Raw genomic sequence first — 20,719 nt, 5'->3', positions numbered from 1 at the left:
TAGGGTTTTGCGTGTCGATACATAGGTTGGTACATAGGTAGGTTGGTAAATAATTGTTTGTCTATCTGTAACTCTGTGTTAGGTATATACATCTATTCTCTGCGTGTTCTATTATGATAGTCTATATGATTGATCTACAATATCTTAGACCTACCCTGCTCCTCTCTCACTTCTTCCACCTCTGATCGCTGCGAGAAGGCAAACGCGCGCTGGAAAGGCATCATGCGAACACACACCAACGCCTCAGTCAACATCTTCGTCTGCGCTGCTGTGGCACGGGACAGCACAACTACACCCGCACCAGCGCCACTCCGTACCTTCTCTGGCGCTGCGTCCCCTGCTGCGTCTGGATGGGGGAATAACGCATCAAGCCCATTCCGTGCGAGAAGAGCGTTCAAAGCATCGTACCAATCACCCGCCGTCTCAGAGTTGGGTGGAAGTAAGGAGAGGAGTAATTGTGGTGGTGCTGGCGTCGGTGGTGATGTGGGCGATGTATGATGAGCACTGTGTGTTGCGACGCTGCGTGGTGACGCCGTGTTGGGGGTGGAGTATCCGTATATCGCAATCTTGAACTTCGCGACTGCGGCGGCCGCGGCCGCCGCAGCTGCTATACTCGCCGCCTGCGCCGCCGCGGCTTGGGACAGTTGTCCCGCTCCACTTGGTGCTGCCGCCACCGCCCCGATCGCTGAAGGAGACAGGGAGGACGAAGCCACGGGCGCAGCTGGCGCGAGTTTCTTAAAATTAACACCCCCAGCCGCTGCGAACATCGCGTGAGCGGAGTGCGAACTGTCGTACGCCGCTTTCTTCACTGGTTTCTTCTGTGACGATCTCGCCGTCGCAGTCTTCCCCGACGATGCTGTGGATGATGACGACGATGATGTCGTTGTCGTGGTTGCTGTGGTGTGTGTAGTAGTAGCGGTGACGGAGGGGCTCAGCGCGGCAGTGCTGGAGATGATTGCGGAGGTGGAGAAGGGTGAGTACGGCGTTGTGTGCGGTAAATACCGTGCGCTAGCGGAGCTTGTATATGTTGATGCGCTAGATACGCTCACGAGGCTTGCGGAGCCGCTACTAGCGGTTGAATCACTCGCCGAGGATGCACGACGTAGCGGCATCTCATCGCCCCCCCTCGCATCAAAGAATTCCTCCACCATCGCGACGGTCGATGGAGGAGCCGGTGCTGTAGGAGCTAGTTCGAGAATGGTATCAAGCGACGTGCGTAGGAGCTGCACGTTGGGTGATACCACGACAGTCGCGACGGCGTGGAGATCAATAGAGTGAGTTAGCTCCGATAACGCTGGTGGCGTGGATACGCGGGATGGGAAGTCGGCATAGTGTAAATGTCGACGGTTCGGTGATAGGCGGACGAACTTCCAAGGATTCGAGGATGATGTCGATGGTGATGATGAAGAGGCCGGGACGAGCGACGCTGTTGAGGACGGGGATGGGGAGGACGGAGATAACGACGTGATAGTGCTTGTGCTGGCGGAATCGGTCGAGCTGGCAGTCGTATTCGTGTGCACGCTCGATGCGTCTGTATCGGGTTTCCGCGCAGGCTTTTGTGGTTGTTGTTGTTGTTGCTGCAATTTCTGCCCACGATGCATTGCGCGCCCAAGTAAGCTCCGTTTTGCACTCTGTTGCGTCGGCTGCGGCGGCGGCGAGGCAATCGGCTTCTGCTTCGGCCGCGGCGCAGCTGGATGCTGCATCAACGTCGGCTTCCCCGTCGCTGAGCTCCCCGTCGCTGAGCTCACCGCCGGGCTCACCGCCGGGCTCACAGCTGGGCTCGCCGACACACCCGCCGATGGGCCCACCGTCGGCAAATGCGCCTGACTCCGTGCGATCGCGGCTGTGACACCTTCAGGGTAATTCATAAACCACGCGCCTTCTAATAACAACCGGATTCGCTGCTCAAGCACATACCGCACGACTTCCTCACCGACCCGCGCGCTTAGCTGGCGAGTTACGCTGTCGGCGCCGGGGCCGGTTAGGGTGTTGACTGACGCGTCGATGTAGCGCGTTTGCAAGGCGCGCATGTCGGTGTAGGAGAGCTTCGCGATGTAGGATGAGATATCCGAAGAACGAGGATGGGTTGATAGGACGGATGTAAGGAGGATGCGAATGAGTGCAAGTACGCGGGGAAAGTCGGGACCACAGGTGTGTCGCTGCGTAGATGTGGTATAATGTGCGCGACAAGCGCGCGACGCAGTCCAGAAACGCACAAACGCGCGTAGAAGGTCGAAGTGTAGCCGCCGCCATAACAGTGCCGATGGCTGCATGCGCGCGGTCTGCGCGTCAAACATATCGTGCATGATCCCCGAAATCGCCACGCTAGCGCACGCGACGGGACACCGGCTGCCCGAGTCGGCGGACATCCACTGCGCTTTGAGCAACGCGACAAACTCGACTGTTTCTGCGTCGCACAGCGCGAGTACATCCACGAGCCCAAGTAACCCCGCACGGGTCATCGCCTCGTCGTCGGGGGCGCAGAATCCGAGGACATCGAAAACGACTTCCTCCGGGGGACTCCCGCGCACACCGCATGCTGGCGCCACGAATGACGCGCCGAAGGAGAGCACCGCGGTTCGTAGCGCCATGTGGAGCATGTTGTTTCCGAAATCGGCGTGTCGATACCGCCATGCGCTCAATTGCGTGCGCGTAAGCTTTTCAAATGTGGCGAGTTGAACGACAAGGTCGGGGTGCGTGGCGCTGGAAGGAGGTTCGCGCATGAACGACGCAACGCGGTCGTACACGCCTGCACGGTGGAGGAGGGAGAACATTGTCGGCCAGCGATCACACGCGTCGCCGTTTTCGCCAATGAAGATGTCCGCCATGACGATGTTGAGCAGACGCAGTACTGCGGTCGCGGTTTGTAGTTCCGAGAAGCTGATCTTGTCGGCCAGTGTGTGTAGTATGAGCTCATGCTTGCCAAGGTACGCGAGAAACCGCTCGTAGCCCTGCACGCCGCCAAAGATGCGGACGGAAGGTGATTGCGACGCATAGCATGTGAGCAGCGCGACTAACGCAGCTAGCGCGGCGCGGAGGAGGTTCAGGCTGCGTTCAACTCCGACAAGTTCGACCAGCTTGTCAACGAGATCATTGTCAACGGGAACAGTGACGCCGGGTGCGGGCCGGACGACAAATAAACCCAGATCAGCGAGCTTTGCAAGCAATCCACATGCGTAGGTAAGGGTATGCACGCGCTCGTCGACCGACGCGACAAGCACGCGGCGAAGTGCGACGACACCGCCGGCGTCGACGAGCCACTGCGCGACGACTGCGCCGTCGCCATCAGCGCCATCGACGCTGACGAGGAGCTTGTAAATTGCTGCCTTTCGCGCCGAGTCACGGGCTGACTGGAGCTGAGCGACCTGCTCGCGGACGTACTCCGGGGTGTAGTCAGGGTGGGTCGAGGGCGGCGGTGGCGCGGTGATGGAGCTGGAGGAGCCAGAGGAGCGGGTAGATGGGGGATGAGGGAGCCAGGGAGCCATTGGGGGCGGCGGACGCAAAGCGTGCTGGGGACACGGGGCGACGGGCCATGGTATATGGAGCGTATGGGATGACCGGGGAGAGTGTTGACGGAGACTGCGGAGGAAGAATATGAGATATGACGGGGACGCCACAGGGGCGTTGCAGGTAGAGTACAGTACTCGAGGTACCAGTCGGTACCGTACTGTTTCAACCTCGCTTGCGCTCTGGCCCGGGCTCAGAGGCACACACTTTTCATGGCCCGTCCCTGGCATACGTCGCACTCACTCCCTGGCTGCAAACGATACTTTTTTACACCTGCCCGAGCAAAAAAACAATATAGGCAATACTAAATACACACGGCCCGCCCGCGCGGGGGCTAGCTGCTCCCTTTCCAACCCCCATTCATGAACGCCTGCGTCAGGTCCTTCGTCGCGCTCACCACCTGGCCCCAGAAGCCCCCTTGCTGCTCTTCTTCAGACGTGCTTGGCGACGCGGTGCCCTCGTTCGCTGACGGCGCGGACGCAGTTGGCGCGTCGACCTCCATCTCTCCTGTTGACGCTGGCGCTGGTGGCTCGGTCTGCGCCGCCTGCGAAATACTCTTCATCGGAAAACCACTGCTCGTCGTCGGCGAAAGCGGGTCGCTGATCCGCCCCCGTGCAAGCACAACACTGTCCCTCCGTAGGTTCGCAATCAGCGAGCTATCCATGTCCACAATCTCCTCGTCGTCCGACTCCGAGGTCGAAGCGACTTCCTGGTGCTGGCTATCCTGCATCGTCGCGTCCTCTAGATACCGCGAGTGCGCGCTGTTCAGGTTCCCCAGCGACGCCGACGCCACCAAACTCGACTGTGAAGTCGACTTGCGCAGCAAACTCTGCGTCGGTGCGTGAGCCGTCACCGGCTGCCGCGCAAACGTCTCCTGCGTCGGCGTGGTCAGGTCTTCACTCGCCGGACGGTCTTGAAAGCGGTTATGCCGCTCGTCCTCGCGCTCCCGCGAGCGCGAGCGGTCGAGACTAAAATAATCGTTCTCCTCGTCCTCGAACTCGTCGTCGCCATCATGTCCATAGTAATCCATCGGCTCATCCTCCGAGTCTTCGTCGTCTTCGTCCGGCGCAGAGTCGCTGTCCTCGTTGGACTGGCCCATGGAAAACATCACCGCCTTGCGTCCGGACGACTCGTGATGTGTGTTGTCGTCCAGGTCGGCCACGTACTTTAACCGCGTGGCAGGGAGCTTTGCAATCGTGTGGGGCTCTAGCGATGCCGGCCGCTGGAACGAGCCGGACCCAGACCGCACCATGAGGAACAGCCCTGGCTCCTCGTCCTCGGTCTCGTCGTCCGTGGCCGTCGTCGACGATGGCACAGAAGCCGCCATGTCATCGTCGTTCTGTTCCAGCGCGATGCACTGCTCCACCCGGTCGCTGAAGTGAATATGCCGTCCTGCCGACTTGTCCGGCTTGGTGGACGCGGCCGCTGTGCTGTTCAGGTACGTCAGACGGTCGCCAAAGTTCGCCGCACTAGCAGCAAAACTCTTCGCCACCAGCGGCGAGGGGAACCGTGGATCGTGCCGGTCTTCAGGCGAGATAGAAATGTACGGCGACTGCTCGGACGAGTATGACGCAGTTGTAGGACGCGTGCCGGGCGCCCGCAAGTGGCGCTGTGCGGCGACCGTCGCGGCCGCCTGTTTGAGCAGATTCGAGGACGACATGGCGCGCGCAAGCATGACCTCGGACATGCTGCGCTTCTTGAGGATCGGCTTCTTGATCGATGACTGTGGGTTCGCGGGCCGGGAGGGCGGCGAGAACGCCCCGGCGAGGTTGCGCATGCTGTTGGAGAGGGAGGAGTGGATGGACGAGTCGAAGTCCTTGGACGGCTGCGTCGCGAGCGGACCGTACAGCCACGTCACGTCGTAGTCTTTCAACCTGCGGAGGTTAGTGGGCCGTGTTCAAACATGCAAAAGGAACCCTACCAGTTCACGCTCTCGGGCGAGACTGTCTTCAGATGGTACTTCGCCTTCGTCCACGTTCGCCACGACGCGTTTTCGAGACGTGCACTGTTGGCGACGTCTTTGCGGCGCAGCACGATATACCGCCAGGAGGATGAGATGTCGGACTCCTTCCAGTTGTGGGAGAGGTAGTCGACGTGGCGCGAGGGCTCGTATTGTATGACGGTGTCATCGTTGGCAGTGTACACGATGTCCGGCGCAGCGGAGACGACGAACCCGTGGTCCGCGTCGTGCGCGGAGTGGTCCATGATCGGGGATCCCGGTGCGGTGCCCGCGGTCTTTGGAGTGGCGAGCGCGAGATCGTAGAGGCCGTCGGGCGCGCTGAGCGCCGTGTCGGTGGAGAGTGTCGAGAACGCAGAGGAGACGGACGAGGTTGAAGCCGCGTCCGAGAGCAGGCCGTCGTGCAGCGGGGGTGATGGCGAGAAGGCGGAGAGCTTTGGTGCCGGTGGATCGGCCAGGTGGTGCGCGAAGCCCGCGGCAGGAGACGCAGACACGATGGGCATCACTCGCGGGGTGGCGCGCGTGGGAAGGAGCCGGCGGTTGGCGCAGCGGCAGAAGCGCGGTGAGGTTGGTGAGATGGCGACGGGGCGAGGCGCGGTGGGGAAGGCGCAGGCGCGGGGGTGATGGCTGCGTGGAGGAAGCGGCGGCGAAGACGGAGGAGTACAACAGAGAACCCGCGCAGAACACTCAGTAACCCACGGCTGCAGCGGCCGCCAAAAGCAGCGTCGGCGTCGTCGTCTTGAGAGAGTGCGTTCGTTTCGTTCTCGTTGAGGCGGCGAGAAAGGCAGGCGAAAAAGCTGAGCGCGGCGACTTTGCCTTACTCTTCAGCGCGACGCGGACGACAAACGAAGCAAGAGCGCGAACCGAACCGCGTCTTCAGCCCTCCGGTTCGGTTCGGTTCAGACGCCGAACACGTGGTTGGTTATCCTATACACCCAAGGCTGCGTGGCGTGGCGCTGAACTGGCACGGCTCCCCCACACAACCCGCAAAACCGGTTGCGCTCCCAGCCAGCAGGACGGTGCCCCGCGCGGCCTCGCCTCCGCCCACGCACCCACCTTTTCTCCCTTCCATCCGGCCTAGCCTCGAGCGCCTCCACCGGCCAGCCCCTCTAGCCCCGCTATTCTTCAGCTGCCCTACGTTTCGCCCGCTGTCACCTGTAGTCTTTCCCTTGAAAACGTGCTCAGTCGTATTCAAATTTCACACCCTGTCCGATGATACCACTAAACCTCTGTTTCAGCGATGTTTCTTAGTGCTCACTTGACCTGCTATCACGAGGTCGGGAACACCGTGTTCTTGTAATTGGTCTTATGGCCCAGTTGGTTAAGGCATCGTGCTAATAACGCGAGGATCTGCGGTTCGATCCCGCATAAGACCAGCTCCAATTACTATTTTTTTAATTTCCTGGCTGTAATTTTCGCTTTGCAAATCTCCGTCGGAGGTGTGCATGCAAGCAAACATGGCACGCGAATTTTTTGAAAGCCTACGATGCAAAGCGAAGCCAGGATGAGAATCGAACAGCCAAGAGCCCGGGCGATCGCTCGGGAACAACCCCGGAACAAATCGGCGGGGATAGCCCCGTGTGGCGCTTCAGCTTGTCGGCCGTCTGTCGTGCGGGTTTGAACCGGCCTTCCTGCCAGCGGTCCCGAAGTTCTGCCGGTTGGAGTGCTCTGAGACAAGCTTTCTTCCGACCCCGCGATTTCGAGTGCCCTAACCCGCAGCGGCTGCTTGCCACGCCGAGAATAGTGCCGGATGCGGAGAGTGCGGAGTCACACACTGGTCACGCGGGAGTCACGCTGGCGGTCACGTGTGCCTGTGCGCACCTAGACGCGTGTTCGGAGCACTGCCGGCCAGTCGCGTCTGCGCCGCACCATCGCGTGTTCCGTCTCGAACACACGGCACGCGTTTGCTGGACGTTCTAGATCTTCAGGTTTCCGTGAAGCTAGCAGTTCGACGTGATCTTGTGTAGTGCTCTAAGCTACACTGCGTTTACCGCGGCAAGCGCATAGCCGAGTGCCGACCAGCCGCGGTGTTCAGCCTGCTCACGCGGTCACGTCCTAATCTGCTCGAACCGGCCAGACAACGCGTTGTCTCCTTATGCCGCGTTCGTTTGTTCTTCACTAGTGCGTGCTGGCCCCTTACCCAAGGGGCCCAATTTTATGCTTGTTTTCCCATTAATTCGTCGCGAACATGCGTCGGGAGTCGAAATCCGGGGGGATCGCCTGGTCACGATCCGGAACTCTGATCCGGAACCTTCCGGCTTAGCTGACGTTGCACTAACCCTCTCGCTGCGTGTGTGTTTGTGTGCCGACTCGGATGCGTCTATTTGCACTCTCGCTGGTTTGCACGCTGCCGGGGGTTGGATGGGACGGCATTGTTCACGGTTTTGTTAGTGGTGTGTAATAGAGATTGGCGGTGTCACGTTTCGTCTGGAGTCCTATCCATTCTACGCGGCTGACGAGGTCTCTCTCAGAGCTGAGATTCTAAGATTTGAAGAGCTGGTCTATACTCCGTTGCTCGTCTCTTGATCTGCCCGCTCTAATTCGTCTGAATTGCTGTTGTCACTTCACGTCCTGTGCACATGCAGCTGAGACCAAATTCCGTGGTGAATTAATCGACGCGACACGCGCACTCCATGCGCGTCGTCTGCATCGCCGTTTCACCGCCAAGTGCGTTGGAGTATGCATGCTTTTGACCGATATTTCGCGTTTGTATTTGGCAAGTTGTGTTCGACGGACTTGTTACACGTGTTTTGAAATGTGCAGGTTACAGCATTCGTTTGACAATGCTTGCTCGCGTGGAACAAGTTTTGTCTGCGTCGGATGCTATGTACGTTGGTTTGTACTTGCAAAGTCGTGCTGTGTATCGGTGACTTCTTGTTCGAGTCAGAGGCGACAGGAGTGGTGGTTGCTGGTTGAGCATGCCAGCATGCTCATGCGCTTGGTCTTGAGCTAACTAAAATACATCCGAAACGCTCAAATAGCGCGGTCTTCGTCATACAGACACAGAGAGAGCTTAGCATCAGTATTTATTCCCCGAGTATGATCCAAGTGGCTAATTGGCAAATAGATTACAGAATCATGCAGGTGTATGTATCTCTGGCCCAGGATTGGAGCGGCATCGGCCGAAATATAAGTTTTCAAGCGCAGTAATCGTGTCTACAGACAGTCAAGAGCAAATGATACGGGACGCCTGTCTAGACGCGATCGACGGACTCCATTAGAAAACCCGTTTGGGGATGTGATGGAAACCGTTCCTGAGTTTTCAGGGGCTGCTCATTGGATTCAGGACATTGAGAAAATCACTGTCGACCTACATACGTCAGCATCGACGTGCAACGACGCGAACCGCTGTTGAGGCTGGCTTTTGTTCCATCTGCCGTCTACCGCTGACGTACTCGGATGCACGCGTTCTCTATCGACTCGGCGTCTGATATCGGCCCAGAATCCTCTGTCTCCGCTTCGAGACACCGCCGGGCAATGCCGCCGGCGGTGCTCAGTGCGGCTCCTCCGCCGTCGATGCAAGCCGGCAGACCTCTCAGTCCGTCGACGACAGTAGACAGCAACAACAGCGAACATGGGCGAGGAAGCGCGTGGACGCCGCAGAAGATGTATCACAGCCGTGCGCGCAACGTCATTGATGATAGCGACACCGAATCACGCACAACGAGGGCGAGCGAGATGTACGCCCCGCGGCTGCGGCCGTTCTCGCTGCAATTGCTGGACACGAGCATTCTGGACGCGTTTTTCGAGGTCCTCCCTCAGGGTACGCTTAAGACGCTCGCAGAAACGAATCGGTTCTTCAACAGCATCGTCACGCCGTTGCTCTACCGCTACCCCAAGTTTTACACTCCGCCGGCGCTCACTGCGTTCGTGCAGACAATCACGAACAGCCGCGTGCTGGCGGATCATGTGCGGACAATTAACTTGACGTTTGATGCCGATCTCGAGAAGATTCTCGAGTTGCATGTGTTTGCCGAGAACGAAGTTGTTTGGCGACGGCCGCTGCATGCGCAGGCGGCGAACAAAATTTTGTCGTCGCCGCTGCTGTATGAGGAGTTGTTTCGCAATTGCACGCGGGTTACGGACGTTACTCTATACGGACATAATTTGTCGACACATCATTTAGAGGCAGGTGTGTTGCGTGTTAGTGTGAAGACTGGGCTAATAATTATAGCTGATTGCGCCGTACTGGACGCACTTGCTCCGGCTGCGTATAATTGCGTGCCAGCCGAACTGGAATCCGACTGTCATGACATACTACTCCAAACGGCTACAGAAGCTAGAGCTTGAAGGTACGGCATTTGGTTGATTAAAATCTTCGATCTAACTCGCGCAGGACATATTGAGGCATCTGCTCGCACTCTGCGTGTTCTCTCCGCGCGACTCAAAGACCTCGATACGCTAACCTACTCCACCACCATCCTCTCAGCCTCCGAAGTCGCTGCCTCAGTCTCTAATTTCAAGAACCTCACTTCCCTCAGCCTCATCTTCGTACCGGATCTATCCGACTTTGCAGTCGAGGAAATTCTGAACTCTAACTGGAAACTCGAGCGCCTGAAAATCATCGGGTGCCCACGTATCTCCGTGCACAGCGTGAGTGTGATCTTGGAAAGCGCGGTGAACTTGATTGAGTGCGACATCCGGCTCGCGCAGCAGCGCGTGCAGACCCCGGATCGTCCTATGCTGCACGCAGCTCCATCGTCCAAAGCGTCGTTGCAGATCTCGTCGACGGTATTGAAGTACCTCACGCTTGCGAATATTCCGCGCGCGATCGCACCGTTGCCGGTGACGGAGCGGATCTCGTTGAAGGGGTGTTTGAATATAAACGTGGTTTCGCTGATTGCATCCACCGGCGCGTCGCGGATCGAGTTTGTGGATTTGAAGATCGACTGCGAGTACTTGTTTTCACCGTCTCAAGGCGGCAATCAGATTCTCTCACGTGCGGTGAAACACCTCGTGCTTGGGAACTTGGATAGACCACTTACCACGAATATGCTGCGGACGCTACTTGCAAAGCTGCCGAACCTGACAACACTGCTGATTCGGTCCGCCATTGACATGACAGACATCCTAGACTTTGCGACTCTCGAAACCGACGACGGGTTTTTGCTGTTCAACCAAGACGCGATTAAAGAAGTCACTGAATTCGCTTTTGTCAAGCCGTTCGTCGTAACATCTGAAGACACCGTCGCGATCGCCAGAAAACTCAACATTCCAACCCACCAACTCATAATCGCGTTGAAGGAAACATGTCAATTGATGGAAGATCCGCGAGTTGCAGACCCCCCTTTGCTGCTGCAGCAGTCGATGGACACGCAGAACGAGAAATTCGACGAGAAGGGCGGTAGCATGCGCTTGCAAACGAAAAAGTTTCCGAAGAACTCGAAGAATCGGCAACGCGCACGGGGATTGCTTTCCAGTGTGCACCACGTGGTGGACGAATACGCGGAGGACATTACGCCTGTGATGCAGCATGCGGTGGCTAAACCGCGACGAGCGGAGAACGTGCCGGTGCGAGCGCCGCTGGCGCCGACACAGGTAGCACCGCCGCGTGCCGTACCGGCGCCAGTTGTGCCATTACCACCTGGTTTTTCTGCGGTGCCTTTGATACCACGGTCGGTCTCGATGACGACAACGGCGTCGGAAACCGACATATCAACGGCGGAAGCTGCAATGACTGCGAGCGCAATGACGACGACGGGACAAATGTCGGCGAAGGAGCGAGCATCGCTTGTGCGAGGGATAACTACGCGAACATTGCTAGACGAGGACGAAAGTTATGGCGCTGCTGAGAGGACGACCACGCTTGTACCTATGCAAGCGATGCTTATCCCGTCATTTTCTCAGAGTCCTGGTTTCCTGGTTCCAGAGACCGTGGTGGAAGCGGCGCCGAAGGTTGGGGAAAGCAATCTTCTCGAGATCACAACGCTCAGACGAGATGAGACGGCTGATTTTTTCACTACGGAAGAGCTACAACGAACTACCAGTTCCGAAACGCCGCCTGGAGATAACGACGACGAGGAGAGCGACGATCGGAGCGGTGTGCATGGGCAGCGCGAGTTTGATGAGGATAACTTTGATGGATATTGGGACGAGACGATGGCGCAAGAGAAGGATCTGGACCGGGAGGAGTTACCGCAGTTGGTAAATGCGGAGGGTGGGCCTGCACGTATAGATCTCAACAAGAATGAAGATGGCGACGATGATGATGATGAGGAGGAGGATGTGCAGGACTACGACGACGAGGAACTGGTGATGACGCACAAGGCACGTGAGCAGCAGGAGCAGGAGTATGAGATTGAGAAGTCGCGGGAGGAGAAGGAATACATCAAGCGAGCCGAGGCGCAGGCCGCGATTGCGGTTGCGGCTGCGCGAAAGCAGTTAGGTTCATCGTGCGCTGATCTTGACAACGAGGTGGAAATCGATGACCGCAGCAACACATGGCTGAAGGGCACGTCACAGAGGATACCGGCCCCGATAATCGCACCTGGCTCGAATATGTCAACGCTGATACTCCGACAGAGCACCGCGGCCATGACAGTGAGTACGCTTGGAGGCATGGATGGTGATTACATCTCGGAGCGCTCGCGCGGCGAGTATAGCGACAACGGAAGCGAGTCGGAAGCGAGCGAGAGGGAACGGCAGCTACGGCAGCAGGAGGACGAGTTCAACGCGAGACTTGAGGCTGAAGAGGCCGCGGCGTCTGCGAAGAGGCAAAGCCGAGGCAGGGAGAGCGAGATCGATATGGAGTACGAGCCGCGCGGTTTGAGTCCGGGCGAATTTGACGAGACGGGACGACGTGAGTACATGATGCGGGGTTGGAGGAGAGAGAGAACGGGGCTAACGATGACGTAGCTACGTTGGAGGAGGTGTCGCGGCAGATCATGGAAAAGTTCCAGTCGCGCTGGGGCCAATGGGACACAGCGGTGGACGATCCGCGGTTGATTTTCAAGGACGAGTATACGCCCGAGGAGGACCTGAACTACGCACACGACAAGTTCACACCGCGACTGCCAGTCATACAGGCGAAGAAGAAGATACCAAAGAACCAGAAATTAAGAACGGTTAGACAACTCCCCGTGCCGGTGGAGCCGGTGCGGAAGAGGGCGGAGCTGTTGAATAATAAGAGTCAAGCGGTTGCGACGCAGTTGTTTGGCGTGCAGCTGTCGACGATGACGCCGTGGGTGTCTGGCATGCAAAGCGGCAACGCCGTGGGAGGTGACGGGGTCAGCAGGGTTGGGATGAGTGCGGACGGGAACGTTGATGAGGCTCGGGATGATGACGGGCAAAGAGATTGACATCGACGAGAACTAAACGGATAAAACCAAAAATAGGTGTGTTGCTATAGTAGGAACAAGCTAAGCAGAGTATTGAGAGTGGCGGTGAAACACGAAATATTAAGGGCATGGGGTGCATGGCGGCGTCAGATGACGATGCCGTGGGTGATTGAATGCCGTACGGGCTTACGTTATTCCAGGCACCGCACGGCGGAGACGCAGCACGTCTCACGACGACGATGATGGTGGTGGATGGAAACACAGACTGTTCCGGATTTCTTATCGATAAACGGTAATAATCACAAGTTATGCCGTCCCCCATATCTAGTATTCCGCCGGTGGCGACTGAGTACTATGGACAAAGTTTGTTAAACGCGCGCATGGGGGATGCGAGATGCAGCCGTCGCCAGTAGCTAGTTAGGAACATCGTACAAATAGTTGGATGGATGTACGGACATGTCTCGGACCCTCGCTCCTCCTCAAGGGGCGGTGAGAGAGCGTGTTAGTGAGATGGCAGACGGCCGGTCGTCCGTCGGCGGCGGTGAAGGAAGAGTAGAAGGCCCGCGTATAAAGTAACCGGGACCCCGCGCTTCGTCGTGATAGATCAGCCCTGTATTTTCAGCTTTGGTGATCAACCTACACTCCACACTTGTTCCCTTGCGCTCTCAACACCACCGTCATTATCAATACGCCGCCCAAGACTTCTGAAGCTACAGCGACGATCACAGCGCTCACTCCCGCAATGTGCTTCTTCTCCTGCTCGTCCGACGACAACCCACCTCCGCGTGCGGTGATCTCCGGCCGCAGCATGACCGCCGCCGTCATCGCGGCCCGCGAGATGGACTACGCAGCTGGATACACCTCTCACACGCCGTTTCCATACATGCTCAATAGCCGTGGTCTCAGTGGATATGAGTATGACGACGGGAAGAATATGCTACGGCGCGACGCTATGCGCGCGCTGGCGCGGGAACGCGTGATGCGTGCGCCGTCGACGGTGCAGAAGGCGTATTTGGATGGACTACGGGACGGACGGCGGGGCGTATGAGGCGGATGACTCGGGCAAGCCGTCGCAGGCCGGTCATCATGGAGATCGTCGTCGTCGCTGTCGTCATCGACATGGTTAGCGGAGTCGTGCGCACGGAGCACCCCTGATTCAGGAGTCAACGTTTTTGGAATGACACGCGCAGCGCACGTGCACTGCTGCCCCTGGTTTTCCCAGGCGCAATCTTGCAATTACTTTGGTGTTTTGTCTTTTAGATATACTCATTTGTGTCTGGGTACATCATCATGTGGATTGGTAGATATGGCGTATATCGGATTTGCTATTTTAATGGACTATATGATAACGGAGTGCGCCATCTTTGGGTGTTTGCTGGATAGTAGAGGAAGCGCTGATCATAGATAGGGTCGATGCGCCCGTATACGCGCCGGACTGGCGCTTAAGGTGCTTACCAACAGCGGACAGTAGCAAACTCGATTCGATTGCGCATGATGACAATCGTTAAGCACGTAAATGGGCGGAGGAACCCGAGCGCGGCGCAGTCAAGGCTTATCGCGCGCAGGTGACCGTCGGGTGCGGAGGCGACGGTGCCGTGTCTGTGGGATCCCGTGACGAACGCTGCTCATGTGCGGAAGGTCGCCGACGGTCGCCGACATTGCGCGCGGACGATGTCGGCGATGAGTGCCGCCGTGTCGACGAGACGGCGAACAAGACGATGAGGCGGTGAATGGCCAACGGCGCGGTCTTCGTATTAGCGGCCATATCTCACACGCGCTGTGTGTCGCGTCACATCGTGACTCCGCGTCCACGTGTCCACAGACCCATGAAACAGCGCCGGCGGACGGCAGACGACGTTGGACGCAGGCGACGATGTTTTGTCCCTAGCGGCGGTGAGGCACAGTATTGACGTCACTTGCGTGCTCAAAGGCACATCCCTGTCGCCCCATCCGTTTAAAACCCGGCTGCTTCCTTGCAGCCAGCCATCGCCCACTAGCCAGCTTCACCGCTCAACCCTCCAAGATGTGCTTTGTCCGTCTCACCGCTGAGCCCGAGGACCTCCACGACCAACTCGCGCTCTCGCAGCAGCTCCACGAGCCCGTGGCCGTATACGACCCGCATCACCGCTCCGCTGTCGTCGTTGCGCCGAACGGTGCTGTTGAGCGCGTCAGTGTGGACCGTCACCAGCGTTTGCCAACGCAGGAATCGCTCCTGCTTCGCGAGCAAATGCGGCATGGGGGGGCGTATGGGCGCGGTAGCGGAACCGCGTTTATTCCCGGGATGGGACTCGGCGGGATGACGCCCTCGCCGTACTTGCGCGAGGGCAGTGGATTGCTTGGTGGCGGGATGGTTGGACGCACCACAGCAGAACGTCTTGCACTGGCCCGCGAGATGGAGCTTGAGCGCGGCTCGCATGCATCGGCCATTGATCGCGCGTATCACGAGGGCCTGTACGAAGGCCGGCGCGGCGGTTAATCTTTCATACTCCATCGCACCGACACCTTCTCCATACACCACATTCACCACCACGACATCCTTTCTGCCGCTACTCTCCCGGGCGCTACCCCGTCACGGGGAAAATAGCCCCTTGACGTCATTTTGAACCCTTTGCTGGCGTTTTTTTTTCTCTCGTTGCCGGCTCGCCCGATGGCCTCGCGAAGTGCGGCGGCAGGGGCCATCCCTGCACGTAGACTAGCGCGACGTGGCGCCTCGCGTCCTCTTCGTTTGTTTTCTGGTGCTTAATTTGGCGGTCATGGTGATGTCTCTGTGTAATCCCGGCGATGGATGGGTGTGTATGTAGCGAGAGGCAAACAATTCTAATTCATTTATCTGATACTGCTGCTGCGGCAACGGAATGCCTCGTCGTCGGGCGATTGGTTCATGATGGAGCCTGCGATGGGTTGTAGCGCATGTTCGCTCGCGTTGACATCCACGTTCTCAATGAGTGGACCTATCGCAGTCGTAGAAGTCGCGGCAGGGGCGGTTGACTGGCGAAGGTGGATGTGCTTCATCGACATTGTGCGCTGCATCATGCTATGGCTCGCTGCTGTAGCTTGTTGCTGTTGCGCACGCTTTAGCGCCGCAATTATGCGGTCTTTATCCGACACTGTTTCCCGGAGTTCCTGCAGCTCACGTTCGGTAGCGGATGACGACGTGGAGAAACCAGTTGATGACGACGACGTACTCGGCGTCATCGGAGCAATCGACATCGATCGCCTATGCGCGTCCACACCAGCACCAGCACCAACTGCAGCACCGGAGGACAAGATCATACGCGTGAGTTGCCCAACTTTATCCTTCAATGCATCCCGCTGCATCTCAAGCTCGCGTTGCTCGCGCACAAACAACGCGCGCTCACGCTCATGCCGCTCGTACGCCTCCTTGCGTACTTCCGCAAGCTCTATTTTAAGCACCTCGTTCTCCGCGCGTTCACGATCAAGGCTGAGGCGAAGTGACTCGATCAGCGCAGTTGTGGCGGCGTTAGTCGGCGCGGATGTGCCTGCAGCGAGCGCACGGGCAGGAACGATTGCGATGTTCTTCGCGCGTGCGGCGAAACGGAGCGTGTTTGCAGTTTCCGCGCCAGCGTGTCGTGTCGTAGCCGCGGTATCGACAGTGCAGAGCATCGCCACAAGCGCGTTACCGGAGAGCGAGTGCTGTAGCAATCGCGTGAGTTTGCTGTCGCGGTAGGGAATATGTTGCTCGCTTGCGGGTGTTTGTGGGGAGGAGAGGCGGGAGATAATGGTGCCGAGGGCGAGCAGTGAGCGGTTGATGTAAGCGCCTTCCTTGCGACGTTCGGCGTCCGCAGCGGCGCGCTCTGAGCCCGCGAGGTCGCACAGGCTGAGCACACTCGTGGAAGTAAGTGCGGTTGTCGAGTCAAGTTTTTCGAGAAAGATTTGCACAACAGCGTGTGAGCGAGAAGAGACGGCGTTGTACTCCGTGCCTTCTGTGCGTCGTGCAGCGTCGCCTTGCGAGATGTAGTCGCGTAACTCTTGTACAGTCGTGACGCGCACACAGCGGAGATTACTTACGCGGACGATGCCGGATTGCGTGTCTTGTAGCTTGAGCGTCTCATGTGGCGTGGCGGGATTAAGAAGGTCGCGCACACGCTCGTTGTAGATCTCTAGGTATGACACCGAGATCGTGGTAGTTGCGAAGGACGTCTGGGCGAAGATGTCGGAGATTGCGAGCGGAATTATGCCAGGGGATGAGGGGATACCGCGCATGGAGTATGTCTTTCCAGTGCCGGTCATACCGTACGCAAATACGGTGGCGTGGTATCCGTCCACAGCGGCGTGCACGAGTGAACGCGCGGTGGCGTCGTATACAGCTCTCGACGTCGCAGAGCCGTCGAAGACGTGGTCGAATGTGAATGCGCCTACATCGGGAGAGGAAAGGGAGGTGGGAGTAAATGTCCATTGCGGTTGTTGCTGCTGTTGTGCGGAGGAATTGGTGGGAATAGATGGTGCGGGTTTGAGGCGGACGGAGACGGTGATGGTGGCTTGTGAAGGGGGAGAGGGCGGGCGGTCTGTAGGTGCAGAGGATGTGGAGACTCGGCGCGCGTGGTGAAGATGTGGCGAGGATATAGAGCTGTTGGGCGAGAGTAGTGCGCTGCGACGGGGTGTTCGGTACGCCATAGTGACGACGGTGGCGGTGATAGTGGTGACGATAACGATGAAGATGAAACGAAGACGCGCCGAGCGCACGTCAACACGTGTACACGTGATGTCAACAAACGCGTCGCGTGCTGACACGTCTGCTGCGCCATTGCGCAGGCTGCCTGTGGCGGCGTGGCGGTGCGTGGCTGGCACGGGCTATTGCGCCATGGTGGCGTCGCTGAACGCGGCCTAGCGCGGGGGGCTATGCCTGACGCGCCACTATCTGTACCCCAACCCTGTGGCGTGCTGCGATTGGCCAGCGGGCGCAGCTGCGCAGCCACAATTCTGCACCGCCCACCTCGTCCGCATTCTCGTGTCCTCAAGAGCATCTCCACCGCCATCACCACCGTGAGTGCCGCCGCAAAATGCTCTCTGCCATGACTCAGCCGCCAGGCCCGCCGCCGGTTACACCGGCCCAGCAGCAGTCGCATACCCAGCAGCAGCCACACCAGCAGCAGCTCCAGTCCGGCTCCTCCGTCGGTGCATCTGCCCAGGGCAAGCACATCTGTCAGCAGTGCCACCAGCAGTTCACGCGGCACCACAATCTCAAATCCCACCTCCTCACGCACTCCCATGAGAAGCCGTTCACGTGCACAACATGCAACTCCAAGTTCCGCCGTCTTCATGACCTCAAGCGCCACTCCAAGCTGCACACAGGAGAAAAGCCGTACGTGTGTAACAAGTGCGGACGCAAGTTTGCGCGCGGTGATGCGCTTGCGCGGCATGGAAAAGGCGCGAACGGATGTGCGGGCCGTGCGGATGGGGATAATTCTGATGAAGATGATGAGGATGACGACGATGGTTCCGCAGGCCCAGGGATGAGCATGCCGCCTGCGTTCTCGCGTGGTACGCCTTCACACGCACCGCAGCCGGACTACCACCAGCAGAAGCGCCAGGCGCTACCCTCCATCCGTACGCAGGATGTCGTCGGCGACATACCGTCACAACAGCAACAGCAGCAACAACAACAGCAGCAGCAGCAACAACAGCAACAACAGCAAAAATCCCTCTACGGGCCACCCCCGAACGCGTTCTCGTCCGCAGTCGACTCTCCCCGCTTGCTCTCGCCAATGCCGCACGCCTATGGCGCACCGCAGCAGCAGCAACAACCTCCACCCCCACCCGGCTCCCACGTCGTCGTTCACGGCGGCGGTCCGCCCGGTGCGACTGGTGTCGCGCCGCCCGGCGTCGGGCCCAGCCAGTCGCCACAGACGGCAAACATGTATTCCGGGTTCAACTCACTCATGCAACAGTCCGCTGCAGGTCAGGGTGCGCAGCAAGCCGCCGCGAACGCATTTCTTCAAGCGCCGCAGCCGTATCTGCAGCAAGCGCAGGTAGCTGGGGTGGTCGCGCACGCAAACAACCTCGAGGACTCGCTGTGGTCATATGTACGCGGCCTCGAAGATCGCATGCGTGACATGGAGGAGCGTCTGCAGCGGACAGAAGGTCGGCTCAACTTTTACGAGCGTGATGTCGTCTCAGGGAAGCGATAGTAGTCTGTTGAGCATTTGTTTGTTGTTTTGTCTGTGTATGTGTATGTAATATCGCTCTGTGGGGTGTTTTGTCTGGGTCTTTCGCGACGACGTGCGTCTGCGTGTATTAACAATTATTTGTCTGTAGATTATGGTAACATAGTAAACTTGCTATCTTTTGTCATCAACTCGGTTCGTCGTGATAGAGCACATGCGCACTGCAATTGCCCTAACCGGATGGTCCGCCACAGCGCCACTAGTGGCTGTGTCTGTGTGTTCGTGGCAAAGTCCGCGGCGTAGTGAAATGACATCATGGCCATGTCCCCTCGTGTAAAAGTAGTATTGTACAAGCACAGCCTTACCTGGTCATCAAGGCGACTGTGCGGTCATCCTCAGTCATCACCGAAACAACGCTCTCTCGCAAGATGCCGCTGCCGTCAGCGGCGCGGCTTGTGCTTGCATATTCAATCGCACCAGAAGCGGCGCGGATCGCGGCGGAGAATCGCTCGATTTGGGAGGTGAGCCCGCGTGCTTGGGCGGCAAAGGAGGTGTATATCTGTGAGCCTGCGAGGGTTAGCGGATGGAGGAAGAGGAAAGCAAGAAATGGGAAGAGAGGCGTACGGGAGATAGACATTGGGTCGGCGACGTTGAATGAACGTAGTAATTTCGGTGCTGCAAGACGTAACTCAAGGAGCTACTTGAATTAGCCAAAGAGTTTGCGTGAAATGCGCAATTAAATGCTCACATCACGGTACAGCGCATCCAGCTGCTTCATGTACGCCAACAACTCCGCTTCCGATTTCAGAAACGGCTGAATATTATTTCCGCTGTTTCCAAGACTATCCGCCGCTGCCGTCACACTGATTGTCTCGTTGATCGTTGCCATTGCACCGTCGCCTAGACTTGTCAAATCTATCGGCGTGCCGCCGTTTGTAAACCGCGCACTGGGGAAGAGCGATAAATCCATGATCCCCGGGTCATCGTTGTTGCCAACGTTGTTGGTATTGGCGTTGCTTATGTTGGCGGTGTCGGCCTTGTGTTGAGTGACGCCGTCGTCATTGTCGTCGTTGACGTCGATTGGCAACATACTCGAAAGATCCGCGTATGCACCTGACATCGGAGTCAACATAACGTTGCTAGGTGTTGGTTGCTGCTGTTGCGGCGGTTGATGGTGTTGTAGCTGTGGTAACAGACTCATAAACCCCTGTCCCCGTGCGGCGTTTAATGCATCCGCAAGCCCGTTAAATGCCTGCTGTTGCTGAGACGTGCTTGCGCCTGCGACCGGTGCTTTAGCAACCGGTGCGACGACTGAAAGTCCAACGGTCGAGGCAGCGTCAGAGGGGGCTGAGGCAGAAGTGGTGGCGGCGGTGGCAGTGGTGGGAGGGTTGGAAAGTGTTAGTGGACGAGCGCGTCGGTGCTCGCCGGTTGAGGACATGCTCGCGCATGCGATATGGCGGGGGAAGAGGGGGGGGTTGCGAGATGGGAGGAGAACTGGTTGGGTGGGAGGGGTAGGGGTTCGGAGGAGTAGTGAGGGCAGGTTGACGCAGCGCAAACGTGAGCAGAAGCAAGACTTTGGAAGTTACGGGCGTTAGAGATATTGTCCCTCTGCTGGGCTGTTACCATTGTTAAACTGGACTTTTTGTGGAGGAGAGAGAGTAGGCGTTGAGCACTTCATGGCTGTGAACGGCAGCCGACCGGCTTGAGTAAATGTCTGTCGCCATCCATACACCGCTGCCATTCACTTCGCAACTAATAACTTTTTCTATCAGCATTAAACAAGACGATTCGATATCCAAGCCACTTAAAGCAGCATATTTTAGTAGCCGCGAGCATAGCAAATTACACGAAGT

General features: G+C 58.0%; 6 protein-coding genes and 1 non-coding gene across 7 annotated transcripts; 3 read left to right on the top strand and 4 right to left on the bottom strand.

Annotated features, from left to right (window-relative positions):
• Nucleotides 1-43: 43 nt before the first annotated feature.
• V1518DRAFT_416884 (uncharacterized protein) lies at nucleotides 44-3,779 on the bottom strand. Its single transcript, XM_066904153.1, has one exon. It carries the CDS (start codon nucleotides 3,735-3,737, stop codon nucleotides 135-137), a length of 3,603 nt encoding a protein of 1,200 aa, XP_066759386.1. The 5' UTR covers nucleotides 3,738-3,779; the 3' UTR covers nucleotides 44-134.
• On the bottom strand, nucleotides 3,755-6,347 carry V1518DRAFT_416882 (uncharacterized protein). The gene is made up of 2 exons (XM_066904152.1): nucleotides 5,429-6,347; nucleotides 3,755-5,381 (listed from the first exon to the last, which is right to left on the bottom strand). Exons 1-2 carry the CDS (start codon nucleotides 5,965-5,967, stop codon nucleotides 3,842-3,844), a joined length of 2,079 nt encoding a protein of 692 aa, XP_066759385.1. The 5' UTR covers nucleotides 5,968-6,347; the 3' UTR covers nucleotides 3,755-3,841.
• Nucleotides 6,348-6,766: 419 nt separating this feature from the next.
• Nucleotides 6,767-6,840, top strand: V1518DRAFT_t38. Its single transcript has one exon. It is a non-coding gene; the product is annotated as a tRNA-Ile (tRNA).
• A 1,800-nt stretch (nucleotides 6,841-8,640) lies between these two features.
• Nucleotides 8,641-12,960, top strand: V1518DRAFT_275360 (uncharacterized protein). The gene is made up of 4 exons (XM_066901040.1): nucleotides 8,641-9,592; nucleotides 9,639-9,756; nucleotides 9,801-12,263; nucleotides 12,320-12,960. The coding sequence occupies exons 1-4, from the start codon at nucleotides 8,864-8,866 to the stop codon at nucleotides 12,760-12,762; spliced, it is 3,753 nt and encodes a 1,250-aa protein (XP_066759384.1). The 5' UTR covers nucleotides 8,641-8,863; the 3' UTR covers nucleotides 12,763-12,960.
• Nucleotides 12,961-16,272: 3,312 nt separating this feature from the next.
• Nucleotides 16,273-17,376, bottom strand: V1518DRAFT_373620 (P-loop containing nucleoside triphosphate hydrolase protein; the record flags this gene model as incomplete). The annotated part of the gene is made up of 1 exon (XM_066901435.1): nucleotides 16,273-17,376. A coding segment is annotated over one exon (1,104 nt), but the record flags the coding sequence as incomplete, so codon positions are not given.
• A 318-nt stretch (nucleotides 17,377-17,694) lies between these two features.
• Nucleotides 17,695-19,053, top strand: V1518DRAFT_383804 (uncharacterized protein). Its single transcript, XM_066901677.1, has 2 exons — nucleotides 17,695-18,323; nucleotides 18,372-19,053. Exons 1-2 carry the CDS (start codon nucleotides 17,763-17,765, stop codon nucleotides 18,888-18,890), a joined length of 1,080 nt encoding a protein of 359 aa, XP_066759382.1. The 5' UTR covers nucleotides 17,695-17,762; the 3' UTR covers nucleotides 18,891-19,053.
• On the bottom strand, nucleotides 18,991-20,360 carry V1518DRAFT_416873 (uncharacterized protein). Its single transcript, XM_066904151.1, has 3 exons — nucleotides 19,615-20,360; nucleotides 19,491-19,563; nucleotides 18,991-19,433 (listed from the first exon to the last, which is right to left on the bottom strand). The coding sequence occupies exons 1-3, from the start codon at nucleotides 20,302-20,304 to the stop codon at nucleotides 19,228-19,230; spliced, it is 969 nt and encodes a 322-aa protein (XP_066759381.1). The 5' UTR covers nucleotides 20,305-20,360; the 3' UTR covers nucleotides 18,991-19,227.
• Nucleotides 20,361-20,719: the final 359 nt, after the last annotated feature.

This window comes from Limtongia smithiae, assembly GCF_038497785.1.
Source record: "Limtongia smithiae strain NRRL Y-17922 unplaced genomic scaffold V1518scaffold_6, whole genome shotgun sequence".
Taxonomy (NCBI): Eukaryota; Fungi; Ascomycota; class Lipomycetes; order Lipomycetales; family Lipomycetaceae; genus Limtongia; species Limtongia smithiae.
This window is presented reverse-complemented; position numbering and strand designations above follow the sequence as displayed.

Excerpts from the sequence above, each read along its gene's own strand:
- V1518DRAFT_416882 (XM_066904152.1), bottom strand. The coding sequence starts at position 5,967 with ATGCCCATCGTGTCTGCGTCTCCTGCCGCGGGCTTCGCGCACCACCTG. Across the intron at positions 5,382-5,428 it reads TCGCCCGAGAGCGTGAACTG|GTTGAAAGACTACGACGTGA; the intron begins GTAGGGTTCCTT and ends TAACCTCCGCAG.
- V1518DRAFT_383804 (XM_066901677.1), top strand. The coding sequence starts at position 17,763 with ATGCTCTCTGCCATGACTCAGCCGCCAGGCCCGCCGCCGGTTACACCG. Across the intron at positions 18,324-18,371 it reads CCATCCGTACGCAGGATGTC|CAGCAGCAACAACAGCAACA; the intron begins GTCGGCGACATA and ends CAACAACAGCAG.
- V1518DRAFT_416884 (XM_066904153.1), bottom strand. The coding sequence starts at position 3,737 with ATGCCAGGGACGGGCCATGAAAAGTGTGTGCCTCTGAGCCCGGGCCAG.
- V1518DRAFT_416873 (XM_066904151.1), bottom strand. The coding sequence starts at position 20,304 with ATGTCCTCAACCGGCGAGCACCGACGCGCTCGTCCACTAACACTTTCC. Across the intron at positions 19,564-19,614 it reads TGGATGCGCTGTACCGTGAT|CTCCTTGAGTTACGTCTTGC; the intron begins GTGAGCATTTAA and ends TAATTCAAGTAG. Across the intron at positions 19,434-19,490 it reads CGACCCAATGTCTATCTCCC|GCTCACAGATATACACCTCC; the intron begins GTACGCCTCTCT and ends TAACCCTCGCAG.
- V1518DRAFT_275360 (XM_066901040.1), top strand. The coding sequence starts at position 8,864 with ATGCACGCGTTCTCTATCGACTCGGCGTCTGATATCGGCCCAGAATCC. Across the intron at positions 9,757-9,800 it reads ACAGAAGCTAGAGCTTGAAG|GACATATTGAGGCATCTGCT; the intron begins GTACGGCATTTG and ends TAACTCGCGCAG. Across the intron at positions 12,264-12,319 it reads ATTTGACGAGACGGGACGAC|CTACGTTGGAGGAGGTGTCG; the intron begins GTGAGTACATGA and ends ACGATGACGTAG.